Source organism: Bos mutus, chromosome 3 (assembly GCF_027580195.1).
Source record: "Bos mutus isolate GX-2022 chromosome 3, NWIPB_WYAK_1.1, whole genome shotgun sequence".
Lineage (NCBI taxonomy): Eukaryota > Metazoa > Chordata > Mammalia > Artiodactyla > Bovidae > Bos > Bos mutus.
In genome coordinates, this window is record NC_091619.1 from 16,486,924 (window position 1) to 16,501,232 (window position 14,309).

At 52.7% G+C, this 14,309-nt stretch overlaps 1 protein-coding gene across 2 annotated transcripts; it reads left to right on the forward strand.

Moving 5' to 3' along the window:
* The first annotated feature begins 5,271 nt into the window (after positions 1 to 5,271).
* Positions 5,272 to 14,089, forward strand: SELENBP1 (selenium binding protein 1). Of its 2 annotated transcripts, none has more exons than XM_005894951.3 (12): positions 5,272 to 5,383; positions 8,147 to 8,203; positions 8,346 to 8,458; positions 8,732 to 8,917; positions 9,596 to 9,716; positions 11,194 to 11,376; positions 11,660 to 11,838; positions 12,541 to 12,619; positions 12,715 to 12,836; positions 13,090 to 13,182; positions 13,346 to 13,464; positions 13,663 to 14,089. In XM_005894951.3, the coding sequence occupies exons 1-12, from the start codon at positions 5,380 to 5,382 to the stop codon at positions 13,823 to 13,825; spliced, it is 1,419 nt and encodes a 472-aa protein (XP_005895013.2). In that variant the 5' UTR covers positions 5,272 to 5,379; the 3' UTR covers positions 13,826 to 14,089. The 2 variants fall into 2 exon arrangements, with proteins under 2 accessions (XP_005895013.2, XP_070223199.1); XM_070367098.1 differs by lacking the exon at positions 5,272 to 5,383 and adding an exon at positions 5,513 to 5,673.
* The last annotated feature ends 220 nt before the right edge of the window (positions 14,090 to 14,309 follow it).

Consider the following 14,309-nt stretch of genomic DNA (forward strand, 5'->3'; position numbering starts at 1 on the left):
TAAGGTGCTTGTGGCTTAGCACCCCAGGGGTAATCCTTGCAGCTCAGGGGTGAGGTCACCCCACAAGACAAAGACCGAAACGGTGGGTGGCGAAGTTTCAAGCATCGGCTGCAGGCCAGAGGGAGGATATTTCTGCGTGTATTAGAGGTAGGAAGGACGCTCTCTCACATTCTGCCCTTTGCAGGAAGCCCTGGCAAAGGACAGTGTGGTTTTCTCTTTATTTCTCTTCTCTGAATTTTGTTGTCAGTCTGGGCAGCAGGCTCTGAATTCAGCATTGTTCAGAGAGGGGAGATACTGCGAGAGGAGGGTAAGCAGCTGGATAAATTAGTAAGATTCTGTCTCATTAATGCGGGATGAAGAAAAAAGCTCCTTGCCTCTCCAAGTTTGCTGTGGGCCTCTTGCTAGCATGCAGCGCCCAGCCTGGCACCAGTCACACCTGGTAACAGCTTCTCAGTAAAAGCTATTCCTTCCTCTGAGAGTGCAGAGAAATGAGCAGGGTAGGGCTCAGAAATTCTGAGCTGGTTAAAACCTCAACCTGTCTAGCCAGTTCTGCTCCAGGCTGCCATGGGCTGCTACTTTATGTGCTACAGGCATTTTTGTGTACCTTCGTGTGTTCTTGGGCTCTTGGTTTGTTTATCCTGCTCTTTTGCACACAAATCTGTCCCTGTATATACCAGACAGCCCTATCGAATGTTGTTCTATCATCTTGACATTGTTGGACTTCCTTCCTAGCACTTATATGGAAGCATTAGTCACTCAGTCGTGTCTGACTCTTTGTGACCCCATGGAGTGTAGCCCACCAGGCTCCTCTGTCCATGGAATTCTCCAGGCAAGAATACTGGAGTGGGTTCTTCTTCAGGCGACCTTCCCAACCCAGGGATTGAACCCAGCTCTCCTGCATTGTGGGCAGATTCTTTACTATCTGAGGCACCTGGGAAGCACCCTAGAATATATATGAAATGATCCTATTTATTTATACATTTACTTGATTACTTGTTATCTGATGATATTAGATAATATTCTAAGGCTATCTCCCTTAGAATGTCAACTCTTTGATAGAAATTTTGTCTTGTTCACCAATTTGCCTACCAAAACAGGGTATTTGTGGAGATTGAATGCATGAATGACCATGCACACGTTTGTCTTCCAAAGGAGAGGGTGGACAGGTTAGTGAGACAACTGCTGTGTGAAGGGTCCAGAGCCAGTCCTTCTCCAAGGCATGAGATCCCACTGTGGCCCTGACCACACCATACTGATCTTCCACCCTGCTTTCCTTCCTTTCTTCCTTCCTTCCTTCCTTCCTCTCTCTAATATTAATATATATGTGTTAGATAGCATATTGAAAAGCAGAGACATTACTTTGCCAACAAAGGTCCGTCTAGTCAAGGCTATGGTTTTTCCAGTGGTCATGTATGGATGTGAGAGTTGGACTGTGAAGAAGGCTGAGTGCCGAAAAATTGATGCTTTTGAACTGTGGTGTTGGAGAAGACTCTTGAGAGTCCCTTGGATTGCAGGGAGATCCAACCAGTCCATTCTGAAGGAGATCAGCCCTGGGTGTTCTTTGGAAGGAATGATGCTAAAGCTCAAACTCCAGTACTTTGGCCACCTCATGAGAAGAGTTGACTCATTGGAAAAGACTCTGATGCTTGGAGGGATTGGGGGCAGGAGGAGAAGGGGAGGACAGAGAATGAGATGGCTGGATGGCGTCACTGACTCAATGGACGTGAGTCTGAGTGAACTCCGGGAGTTGGTGATGGACAGGGAGGCCTGGCGTGCTGCGATTTATGGGGTCGCAAAGAGTCGGACACGACTGAGTGACTGAACTGAACTGTGTTTGTTTTGTTCTAATACCTTTACTTGGAGTTTGTTTACAAAAGTAACACATACTTGTTATCTTTTCTTTTCTTCTTTTTGGCCACACCTTTGTTTTGGCTGTGTAGCTTGTGGGATTTTAGTTCCCTGACCAGGGCTTGAAACCTGGTCACAGCATTGACAGTACTGAGTCCTAACCCCCGGACCGTCAGGGAATTCCCCATGCTGGTTATCTTTTAAAATGCACAAGTATATTTTTTAAATAATGGAGAATTATCCCCTTCCTTTCATTGCCTCTTTCCAAAGCTAACCAGGCTGGCATTCAGATGTATATGCTCCCAGTCTTTCCTGGAGCACAGGGGAGTCTTCACCACTCCCCCCACCAAGACTGCACAGTTCCAAGCTGAGGACATCTGCTTCCTCACTCCTCTTCCCCTTTCAAGAAAAACTCTCCATGTTCTGAGATTTCTCAGAAACAAAACACCACAGCTTTCCACATTCCTTCTGTGCTCCCCACCCTCCTCCTTCAACCAAACAAAGCAAAACAAAACACAGAAATGCCAAGGAATGATTATAAAAACTGTGAGCTCCTCAGATCTGGATGGAAATCCTGCCAAACCATCTGTCAGTTGCCTTGACCCTCTCTGAGCCTCAGTTTCTTTGTAAGAGAAAAGATGATTTACTTACACGAGTGGGTTGGGACAGGGTTAAACTGGGCGCTAGACAAGGGTTGGTGCGTGGGAGGAGATTTCATAACTTAATTTTTCTTTCTTCCCAATATCACTCCCAGGCCAATTGCGACTGCTTCCCTGTCACTTTTGTTCTGCTAGAGATGAAGAACACCAAGGTTTCTTTTCTTTTGTAAAAACATCATGTTGTTCATCATTTCCTCCCCCTTCCCTTCACTGGGTTTAGTACTTCTTTCCTCAATTCCCCGTTTCCCCGTCAATGTTCTCAGGGCCCCAAAGAAATCAGGCTTCAGGTGAAAGAAAAAGGGGGGACCAGCAGTGCCCCCCACCCCCGCCCCCTGTGGCTGCGGCTCCAGGACCACCCACTTCAGCCAGGAACACCCCACTTCCTGTTTGTGGAGGCCACAGCCAAAGCTCGGGCAGCGGTTACACAATCGGTTACACAATCGCCTGGCTGTCTAGTTGTTAACCTGATAACCTATCACCTCTAATAATCACTGTGCCTCTCTGGGGCTTGAAACAACAGAAGGAATACACCCACCCCGCCAGCCTTCCCAAGCACCCAGTTTCGGGCTGGGGGATGCCCAGAGTCAGGGCGTCATGCAGGGCCACCCAGGTGAGTAGACTGAAGTCCAACTCGCCCAGCTCCAGTTGGCCTCTGTTTCAGGAAAGGGATCCCTGAAATTCCTGAGAAGCAGCACTAGGGGCACTCAGGAGACCCGTGCTGATTGGGGTACAGTTCACCCCAAGCCCTGTTCATACCCAAAGAAGCAAATACACCAAGGGCACTTCTCCGTTATCATTATCAGTCTGAACCCTGACCCTGGATTGCCTCTACCTGCAGCCCCGATTGGGACAACTTTCCCCAGAACTTTTTAGGCTCTGGAGTGAGGATTCTGAGAGAAAATCACAGGAAGAGGCTAGAGGTGAGAGTGTGGAGCCGCAGGGCATGAGAGAACTTGCATTGCGTGACAGACTCTGGGACAAGCTAAATAATAGCTTCTTTGAAGTTAAGAACTATTGATAAGGGGGGTGCTGAGGGTTCTTTCTCTTTCAGATCTTGGCTGTTAGTCTCCCTCAAGCCAAAAAGTAGAAGAGTAGAGAAGAGGTGGGCAATAGAGACCCCAGAATGAGGGTGGCCAGAGGGATGGGGCAGGGTGAGTGGAGGCAGCCTGGAAGCAGGAAGCTGGCAAAGGTGAAGAAGTAGCCCTGAGGGGCCACCGCCTGTGGGACAGCTGCACCCCCTTGTCAGCTGCCTGGGTGACAGTACAATGGCGAGAATGTAGAAGCAGGAAAGAGCCAAGAGGGGCTGAGTGATACTGGGGATGAGGGGATAAGGGAGGACCCCGGTCATGGGCAGCCACAGAGCATCTTCCCTTGAGTCAAATGATCCCTCACCCATGGGAACCAGGAGGCCAGACACCCATCACACCACACACCAAAGCCCAGCCTCGCTTTCCTGCCTGCCACTCTGGTTTAGAAGCCCTGTGGCTCTTTTCGACAGGCAACCTCAAGCCCAAACATTGTTACTTTTACTCTCCAATAAAAACTTCAGGGCAGAGCTTTCATCCATGAGATGAAAGAGGCTTCCTGAGACCAGAGCCAGCAGGTTCCTAGAAGAAGGGCGTGGGGGTTACTCCAGTCACGTAGCCAAGTTTGATGACAGAGGGGGCCCTTGGTTTCGAGATGCACAGCAATTTGTGGGGGTCCTCTTTTCCAGCTCTCTAAACCCTCACTCCCCAGATGAGGGCAGCCCCCAGAGAGATAAGGGATCAGGCTTTAACCATCCCTCAGTTCTTGAACAAATAGCTGTCATTTGCCTAGGAGCTGGGACACTCTATTAGCAGGCTCAGAAGTCATGGAATCCTCCAGTTGGAGAACTATATCCTGGATAGATGGAGAGCCTGAGTTTTAGGGCCTGTCACGGTCAGCTAGGGACAATGGCATCACGCTGGGCTGTCCTTGGGCCCTGCTATGCTGCCCTAAGGAGTTGTTGGGGCACCAGGCTAGGAGGTGAGGGGGAGCATTCCACTTTCACCTTCTGAGGTTTACGAGGGTAGTAGAGAGTAGTAATGAGCACTGCCAAGCTTCTTTCCACTTCAAAGCTTATGAGGAGCTAATGGGTCTGGGGAAGGTGGAACCTGGACACACAACCCCGCCCTGGCCCCTGTCAGGGCAGCTGTGGTAGGGGAACACAAATGTCTGGAATAAGAAGGAACCTCAGGAGGGAGTTGACCCTGGCTATGGATTGGGGAGCAAATGAGCCCACAGTCCTCAGGGTCTCTGAATGCCAAGAGTCAGGTCCACGTGCAGAGATGAGTGTTTAGAGATCCAGAAACGTGTGAGCATACACACTCATGCCAATACACATGCCCATGCCCATAAAGGCATAAACATTCTGGCAGGTACACAGATGTACACAGGCACACACAAGCACCCTCACATAGCCACACTGACACAAATACACACTCCCGCAGGCACTTGCACATACACGCAGGCAGCACACAGGTATACAGGAGCGAAAACCCGCCCAGATACACAAAAGCGCATGGCCAGGCCCCCACCCCGCTGAAGGGAAACGCGCTTAGACACAGCGCACATCTGCACACGCTCAGGTTCCTTCGCACACACACTTGCACTCTCACACAAACAGCCGCCCAGGCCATTTGAAAGTGCCCCAGCTAGCCAGCCGCTATCCGTCATTCCCGCCTAGCTGCGGCCCGGGCCCTCCCCCTGCCCCGCCCACCCCAATTGTTTGTATAAATTCCGTCCCGGTGCCCCTTTCCCGCACAGCCAGCCAGCCTGGACACCTGCACAACCTTCTCTCTCTGCCCACTCTTGGCAGACCCCTCGGGAGCAAAGCGCACCAGCGAGCAGCATGGGTAAGGAGCGGGGCTTCTGACCACCGTGCGCTGCCCGCCGCTGGCCCGCCCCCCACCAGGAAGTGACCGAAAACCTGGAGCGGGAGCTGGTTAGCGGAGGGAGCTGCCCGGCTCTGCTGCACTGTCGCCACCCCACCCCGACCCCTGCATTTCCCAGAACCAAAGTTCTGGAATCGTCTGTCTGGGAAGGCAGAGGGACTGCTGGGAAGGGTGACCTTGGGCTCCCACCCAGCTCCCCAGCTGCAACCTGGGACCAGGGCGCCTTGCTGCAGCTGAGAAAATACGTACGGGTGAGGGCACTTAAGAGCTACTGTACGGTCTCTGACAGTTACCATGGGAGACTGACAACCCTGATTCAGTCCTAGGCCAGCTTCTCACTGCAGGGACTAGGGAACCCGGCCTTCCGTGGCCAGGGGGCTCTCTAGCTATCCTGCCCCACCAATCACTCCAGGAGGGAGGTCAGGGAGCCCCCACACTCTCTTAAAATGGGGGGCAGGGGAGAAAGGCTGTTTCAGACTGTTTCAGTGCCTCCACCTTCTCAGTTCTCCAAGTCTCCAAGCTCTCCTATTCCCCTATGCGTGGACTTCTTGATGTCAGGCTGAGGAGGAGCCTGGGTCTGCTTGGGAGTATTGAGGTTCTTGCCTCCTAGGACCTGGCTCTTTCCTGTGCTGGTGGAATGCCCAACAAGCCAGCCTGGCTTTGAAAGAACCCCTGGGCTCATCTCAAACCCAAAGATAGTCAGAGATGTTGCTTGAGATGCTTAAGATAGATGCTCCCCGAGAAAGAGGACTGATGATCAGTGGAGTCTGAGTGGCTCACAGGGCCTGACCCTGACTGGGAGAAATGCTGTGGGTGTTGCGGCATGGGGCACTTGGGCTCTGGGATGGGAGGATAGTGCTTAGGGGCAATACCTCCTTCACAACACACCTCCTTCATACCTTTACTTCTCTCTCAGTCTCTGGCTTTGCAGTTTTTGTATCTCTGTCTTGATGTCTTGGAGTTGTTTTTTTTTTAATATTTTTATTTATTTATTTGGCTGCATGGGGTCCTAGTTGCAGCACCAGGGGTCTTTTAATTGCAGCGAGGGTTCTCTAGTTGTGGTGCATGGGTTCCAGAGCTGTGGGCTTAGTAGCCTTACTGCCTGCAGAATCTGAATTCCCCAACTAGGGATCGAACCCACATCCCCTGCACTGCAAGTCAGATTCTTAACCAGTGGACCACCAGGGAAGTCCCTTGAGGTCTTGGAGTTTTGAACCTCCTTCCATTCTGTTTCTGGCAAGCTCCTTCCCCTCCCCCTCACCTCCTGTGCCAAATCCTGACACAGCTTGGTTGTAGAGCTGAACAAGTATTAATTCCTTGGGGCTGGGCCTCACCTGTCCCAGTCCAGCCCAGCCCTCTCTCTGAACACCAGGCACTGCCTTGGATCTCTGGCACAGCTCTCCCCATATTTATACAACATTTCTCACCTGAAAGTACTTCTGAATACTTTGTCTCGTTTGGCTTTCACAGCCACTTAAAGAAGAAGGTGAGGTATTATTAGCCCTTTTAGGCAAAGGGGGAGAAAATGGAGAGAGTAGATGTCAAACCTGGACTTTGAAAGCACACTCTGGACTCTCCATTGCTGTTACTGCCTTTTAGACTCCTAAGTCATGTGGCTGCTGCAAGTAGGGGACCTGGCTCCCTGGCTGAGGGCCTGAGCCCAGGTACCAGTGGAAATGGACTCTGGAGCAGTGGCCAGACTGGCCAGGCTCCAGGCAGGGAGGCTGTGTCAAGTCCTGTGAACTCCACTCCAGGGTTTTTTTTGGCCTACAACTCCCTCAGTTTATTCCTCAGCCCTTCCTCCAGATTAGGCCCCAAATCCTGATGCTTAATGCCTAGTGGTAGCCATCCTTGTCAGGGACTGACTTTGGTTCCTGACTGTGGTCCCCTAGATCCACGTGGCTTCTCTTGCCAGACTTCAGGGGACAAGGAGGGCCACTTCCTACAGCTCTGGTGGTTGGGCATCTGAACTCTCCAGGGTTGGCTTACAGATAAACCAAGTGGATGGGGCCCACACAGGGGTAGAAACTGGTCTAAGGATCTTCAGCTGGGTCTGTCCTGCAGCCTTGAACTTCAGCCTCCTAACTCTTCCCAGACTCTTGGTTATATAACCCTAGCACTGGCTGGCAGCCTGAGGTTCAGGACCCAGAGGGGAGGGAAGCAGGAAGTATCCGAATTCCTGGCTTAGATGCCTTTCAAGTGAAATGAGATGAACAGGCGCCACCTGAGGGCTATTCCTCAAGCACAACCAGGGTTAACTGGCTGCTCCCAGGCAAGGACACAGCCTCATGCTTGACTTCAACTCCTGGTTTATTTCTCATACAAGCCTACTGTGGTATTCTTATTACCCTCTTCTTACAGATGATGTGAAAACTGAGGCCAAGGAGGTAAAGTGATGTGTCTAAGTTCCCATGGCCAGTCAGTGACCAACCAGCTGAGATGGGGACCCAAGTCAATGTCATAACCATTGCACCACACAGCCTCCCCTGCACTTACCCTTCTCCTGCCTCCCCTGGGTCCTGCTTGAGGGTCGTGCACCTTCAAATATATCTCTGCAACTCTCCCCACCACTCCCACACACTCAGGAAGGTCTGGAGGGGACCTGGGACGGTTCCTCTGCCTTGGCCAGTGGTGGGATGGGAGGACTGGGGGGTGCAGCATGTAAGGAAGGAGCCTTCGCCCTCCAGAGCGTGGGCCAGCCAACAAGCCCCATTGTTTCCACAGCTACCAAATGTGGGAAATGCGGACCTGGCTACCCTTCCCCTCTGGAGGCCATGAAAGGTAAGTGTGAGAAGGTTGAGATCCAGCATCCCCAGGGGTGGGCAAGCCAGTGCCTGTTACTGACCCCGTTGCTGGCACACCAGCACTGGTCTGGCCCTCCTCCCCAGCACATCACCCCCACTGCCTGCTTTCTACCCTCTAGGACCCAGGGAGGAGCTTGTCTACCTGCCCTGCATTTACCGAAACACGGGCACTGAAGCCCCGGATTACCTGGCCACTGTGGACGTCAACCCCAAGTCTCCCCAGTATTCCCAGGTGAGATGGCGCTTGGACGCCAGCGGGCCCTAAGACCCCCTCCTCTAGATTGCTCTGACAGTCCCCTCCCCACCCCATCCTTCTTCACCCTCCCTGGGTCTGGTTGTTCAGGTTGCTCATTGCAGAAGAGCACCCCCACCCATGTGCAAGGTCAGTGCTGGAATCAAGGCGGTGCTCTGCTGCCAGCTGCAGTGGGTCCAGGGAGCCTCTTTTGAAAAGCGCACAGAGGCATGGTCTGGATAAGCACCGCCCATACCCGCTCTCCTCTGCTAGGTCATCCACCGGCTGCCCATGCCCAACCTGAAGGACGAACTGCATCACTCGGGATGGAACACCTGCAGCAGCTGCTTTGGGGACAGCACCAAGTCGCGCACCAAGCTGGTGCTACCCAGCCTCATCTCCTCCCGAGTGTATGTGGTGGATGTGGCCACCGAGCCCCGTGCTCCAAAGCTGCACAAGGCACGTCCTCTGCCCCAGCCAGCTCTGAGCCCCTAATGTGCTCAGCACCTGGGGCAGCCTATGGGCAGGAAAGCCGCCCCTACAGCAGCTGCCTCGGGCCCCTGCACAGGGTCAGGCTCAGCAGCAGGGAGCGGGGCTGGACTTTGGAGGAGAGTTACCAAGTGTGCTGGGTCATTGTCACCCAGGGGCACCACAAGGGAGGAAGGAGGCTCTTGTTTTTCACTCTGAGCTGAAGGAGCCATTTCTTCCCCAGTGAGTTAGTGAGCCCAGGGTTTCCCTTAGGCGGAGCCTCTGATCCCTCCTTTCAACACTTTGCTGAGTGCCCTCTTTGTGCCAGGCGCTCACTGCTGGCCGCTGGTGATACAGAATTGACACTGGCATCCTCCCAGCCTGGGAGGAGCTTATGGTCTCAAAGGGCTGTGAATGCCCTCAAGACTGGGGAGGAATGGGAAGGAGGGAGGAGAGAAATTCCAGCTTTCTGCCAGAGAGTTGTCAGTCTCTCTGACGCCACTGCTGCTCTGCAGACTGAACCTTTGCCATATTCCTACAGAGAAAATTGTGTCCATGTTTGAAAGGAAAAGAGGGTGGGTCAGCAAATGGAAGTGTGGGAGGGGAGGAGTAAAGAGTGGAGACTCCTGGCCCTGTTGGTTTCTGACATCATTCCTTACCCCTCTCCAGGTCGTTGAGCCCAAGGAGATCCATGCCAAGTGTGACCTGAGCTACCTCCACACCAGCCACTGTCTGGCCAGTGGGGAGGTGATGATCAGTGCCCTGGGAGACCCCAAGGGCAATGGCAAAGGTATTGTAGGCACACCTGTGAGGGAAGCAGATTCCAAACTACGGGAGGGATGGAATGACCTTCCAGGGAGAATCAGAGGGTGGGTCTCATCCAGTATTTAAATAATAATCATGTAACTTTGGTCTTCCCAGCTGGCACTAGTGGTAAAGAACTTAGCTGCCAGTGCAGATTGACGTAAGAGATGTGGGTTCGATCCCTGGGCCGGGAAGATCCCCTGGAGGAGGGCAGGGCAACCCACTCCAGTATTGCTGCCTAGAGAACCCCATGGACAGAGAAACCTGGTGGGCTGGAGTCCATAGGGTTGAACACAGTCAGACAAAACTGAAACAACTTAGCACATATGTGTGTAACTTCAGTTGTTTCAATTATTTTTATGAGGATGAGCCTTGAATGATGAATTCACTTACAAGTTCTGATCTGCCATGGGGAATGTGAGAGAGTACAGACATGGCCTCAGAAAACAGATACATTTAATATCAGCCTTCCCAAATTCAAGAGCAAATCTTACAATCCTTGGGATCCTTAATTGTCATAGCTACTTGCTCACTTATGGTGTGATCAATAGCTTTTACATGAAATGTCTACTATGTGCCAGACGCGACCTATGAGACAGATGCTACTGTGATCCCTGTTTCACATGTTAGGAACCTGGGGTGCAGACTGATTAAGTCAGCAGCTATTAAGTAGCAGAGCTAGAACTCAAACCTGGCACTGTGCCTCCCCAATTATGTCTTAATCACTGTGGTGTACTGCTTCTCTCCCAGCCTCACCTGTTTCACCAGAGCTTTCCATCCAAAGGGCTTGGAGTGAACTATCAGTTAAGGTCATGGATGGCCTTACTGATTACTGCATTAGACTGCAGTAGATTACTGCATTAGACTGCATTAGATCAAGGTTACTGCATTAGACTCCATTTAACTGCTTTTTCCAGAAGATGGGTTGCATGACATTCCAAGATTTAAGAACACTTAGGAGTAGACATCTATTTACATTTGCAAAGAAATGGCAAGGTGTCACAACCTACTCAGCTAGGGAAAAACAGTGGGCACTCGTGTCAAATTACAAATAAATAGCATTTTCTTTGTCTAAAAAAATGTAGTGAGCTGAATGGAGTTTAGACTCTGGCAGGAATCCTACACTGAAAGTAGGAGACTGGGCAGAGGAAGCATAGGGTACAGTGTACTAAAAGATCCTGGCACAAGGGAGGAAAAATGAACCCTTTGGTCTGGGAGAGGGATGAACTGATGAAAGGCAGGAACACCAGAGCAAGTCCCCACCTTTCATCTGGCCTTCTGGGTGGGACCCTTTGGACAGGTGGCCAAATCCACCTCCTGAATCTAAGGACCTGGCACACCCAGTGGGAGGAGGGGCACCAGGCGATGGGCTTGGAGCCTCTTGGACAGGCCTGGGGTGAGGGCTGGATACGGGTCCTGTCTCCACCACCTCTATCTACCGCTCTACTTTCCTCACTGCTCAGGGGGTTTTGTGCTCCTGGATGGAGAGACATTTGAGGTGAAGGGGACGTGGGAGCAACCTGGAGGTGCTGCGCCTATGGGCTATGACTTCTGGTACCAACCTCGACACAATGTCATGATCAGTACTGAATGGGCAGCTCCCAATGTCTTACGAGATGGCTTCAACCCTGCTGATGTGGAGGCAGGTGAGAATCCCCCGTATACCCATGGGCTGGCTGGAGCCTGCTCACATGAACCCCTGCTTTTCTCTTCCAAACCCCCACTCTCCAGCCATCTTATTTCCCTCATGTGGATCCTGGAACCTTGGGGTGATGGTATAGGATGTGCTGAGTGCTCTGACTTGCTCAAGCATCCTTCTGATCCCTCCAACCCATCTTTCATCCTTCTACCCTGGGCTGGGCCCCAGCCTTGGCCCAGGCTCTCCTGCCCTGATCCTGATTCCATCTTTCGGCCGTGTCTCCACCCCAGGGCTGTATGGGCAACACTTACACGTGTGGGACTGGCAGCGCCATGAGAAGGTGCAGACCCTGACTCTGCAGGACGGTCTCATCCCCCTGGAGATCCGCTTCCTACACAACCCAGCCGCTGACCAGGGCTTCGTGGGCTGTGCCCTTGGCTCCAACATCCAGCGCTTCTACAAGAACCAGGTGATGTGAGCTCTGGCCCTCTCCTCCCAGCAGTCCTGTCAACTCTCTGCCAGCTTCCGTACTGTGCCCTCCCTTCTCCCTCAGGGTGACCCAGGCCTCCTCCTCCTCTGGCTTCACCAACCCAGACTTCCCAGGAATTAAAAATAAGGCCACCTGCCCTGCCTCTCTTCTCTGTCCTAGGCTAATTTCTTCCTAAGCCCCAACTGGCCATATTCATTCATTCATTCAAAAAATATTTAGTGAGTCAGGCACTGTGCTAGGGCTTCCCAGGGTGGTGCTAGTGGTAAAGAACCCACCTGCCAATGCAGGTAGATGTAAAGAGACATGGGTTTGATCCCTGGGTTGAGAAGAACCCCTGGATCAAGGCACAGCAACCCTGATACAGCAACCACTCCAGGATTCTTGCCAGGAGAACCCCATGGACAGAGGAACCTGGAGGACTGAGGTCCGTAGGGTCGCAAAGAGTTGGACACAGCTTAAGCAACTTAGCACACACACACACTCTGTGCTAAGTGCTGGGAACACAAAGGGAAAGCAGACGTGATCCCTGCCTTAGGAAGGTCTGCATGGGAGTTAGACCCTAGTGGCAAGACCCTATACCTACTGTCTCTCTGCAGACAGTACACTCTAGGGGGACCTAGACCTGACGCCCATCACCCGACTCTGACAGGCTCCCCTCTCTGCCTCTTAACCCCAATGCAGGGAGGGACTTGGTCAGTGGAGAAGGTGATCCAGGTGCCCCCCAAGAAAGTGAAGGGTTGGATACTGCCTGAAATGCCAAGTGAGTGCTCGGGGGAGCATGGGAATTGGAACGTTGGTTCCTGGGCTGGGGAACAAGAGTCCCTAAAGCCTCTGGACCCCACCCCGTACCCCCAGGCCTGATCACTGACATCCTGCTGTCCCTGGACGACCGCTTCCTCTACTTCAGCAACTGGCTGCACGGGGATCTGCGACAGTATGACATCTCTGACCCCAAGAGGCCCCGCCTCGTGGGACAGGTGGGGTCCCAGCAGGATGGAGAGGGAGGGAGGGAGGAAGTAGATGTCTAGACATGAGGCAAAGGGTACAAAGTACCTGGGGGATGATAAAGAAGGTGCAGGAAAAACAGAGATGGGGGCTGAGGGATGCTCGGGCCAGAACCACAGGGAATCGTGGTTGCACATGGGGAATGTGAGGAAGTGAGGTGCTCTTCCTGGAATGTCCTCACCGCCCACCACTGTCCTCCTTTCCGCTCTGCACCTCCCCATCCAGATCTTCCTCGGGGGCAGCATTGTTAAGGGAGGCCCTGTGCAGGTCTTGGAGGACCAGGAGCTAAAGTGCCAGCCAGAGCCCCTGGTGGTCAAGGTGAGGCTGTCTCTCCCACAGATCAAGGGTCCCTCAGATCCCTGCTGGAGAGGTATGGGGGAGAGGGCTGGGCCGCAGCTGAATATCTCTCCGGGTTTGAGTGGTGCCACTGATTTCCACGACCTGTTTGTAACCCTGGGATCTGACCCCTGCTTTTCCCAAGGGGAAGCGAGTGGCTGGAGGCCCTCAGATGATCCAGCTCAGCTTGGATGGGACCCGTCTCTATGTTACCACATCGCTGTACAGTGCCTGGGACAAGCAGTTTTACCCTGATCTCATCAGGTAAGGAGACAGCCTGGGCTCCCCTCCCAGCCCTCCTCTCCCAGAGGGGTTGGGCTTCCTGAAGACTCCTCAGCTCGCCTTGCAGACTCTGCTCCCTCCTCAGGAAGCCCTCCTCCTTCCACCAACACTTACCTAATTTTGATGGAAGGAGAGGTGGCCCCCTCTGACCTCTTTCTTCTCCTGCCCTGTCTCCACCAGGGAAGGCTCTGTGATGCTGCAGATCGACGTAGACACAGTAAGGGGAGGGCTGAAGTTGAACCCCAACTTCCTAGTGGATTTTGGGAAGGAGCCCCTTGGCCCAGCCCTGGCCCATGAGCTCCGCTACCCTGGGGGCGACTGCAGCTCTGATATCTGGCTCTGAAGCAGCCCCCCAGCCCCCCAGCTCCAGCTCCTAGCTGCATTCCACATTTTGAACCCTCCATTCTGCAGAGACCTGGCTTCACTCTACTCTCTCAGCCTCTGACCCTTAGCAGCTTTTCCTTTTAAAGCCAAACCCAGGCTGGTGACATATAGTGAGCCATGTCTCCATCTGCCTGCCACAGCCACAAACCACTCACTGTGCTGTTTTTACATGAGCTGTTGGAAATGATTTTTCTAAGAAATAAACTGGTGAACCTCTTCCTGAGATCACTTTGTCTCTGGGGGCCTATGGCTCCTCCTCTGTTGACCCTTTGTATCTTGCACAGGAAAGTCCTGAAGAGGACCAAGGGGTGGGGTAGTTATGATGACTAGTTCATGCCAATGATTACAGTATGATGCCATTGGTGCCAAAATCTCATTTTTATGGCCAGATAGAACCTGAAGATTTTGAAGGCGGTTGTCACAAGGAGAGCTGGCAGGGTGAG

Bases quoted from the DNA above. Each gene is read 5' to 3' on its own strand.
- SELENBP1 (XM_005894951.3), top strand. The intron at 8,204-8,345 runs GTAAGTGTGAGA...TCTACCCTCTAG, and splicing joins CCCTCTGGAGGCCATGAAAG to GACCCAGGGAGGAGCTTGTC. The intron at 8,459-8,731 runs GTGAGATGGCGC...CTCCTCTGCTAG, and splicing joins AGTCTCCCCAGTATTCCCAG to GTCATCCACCGGCTGCCCAT.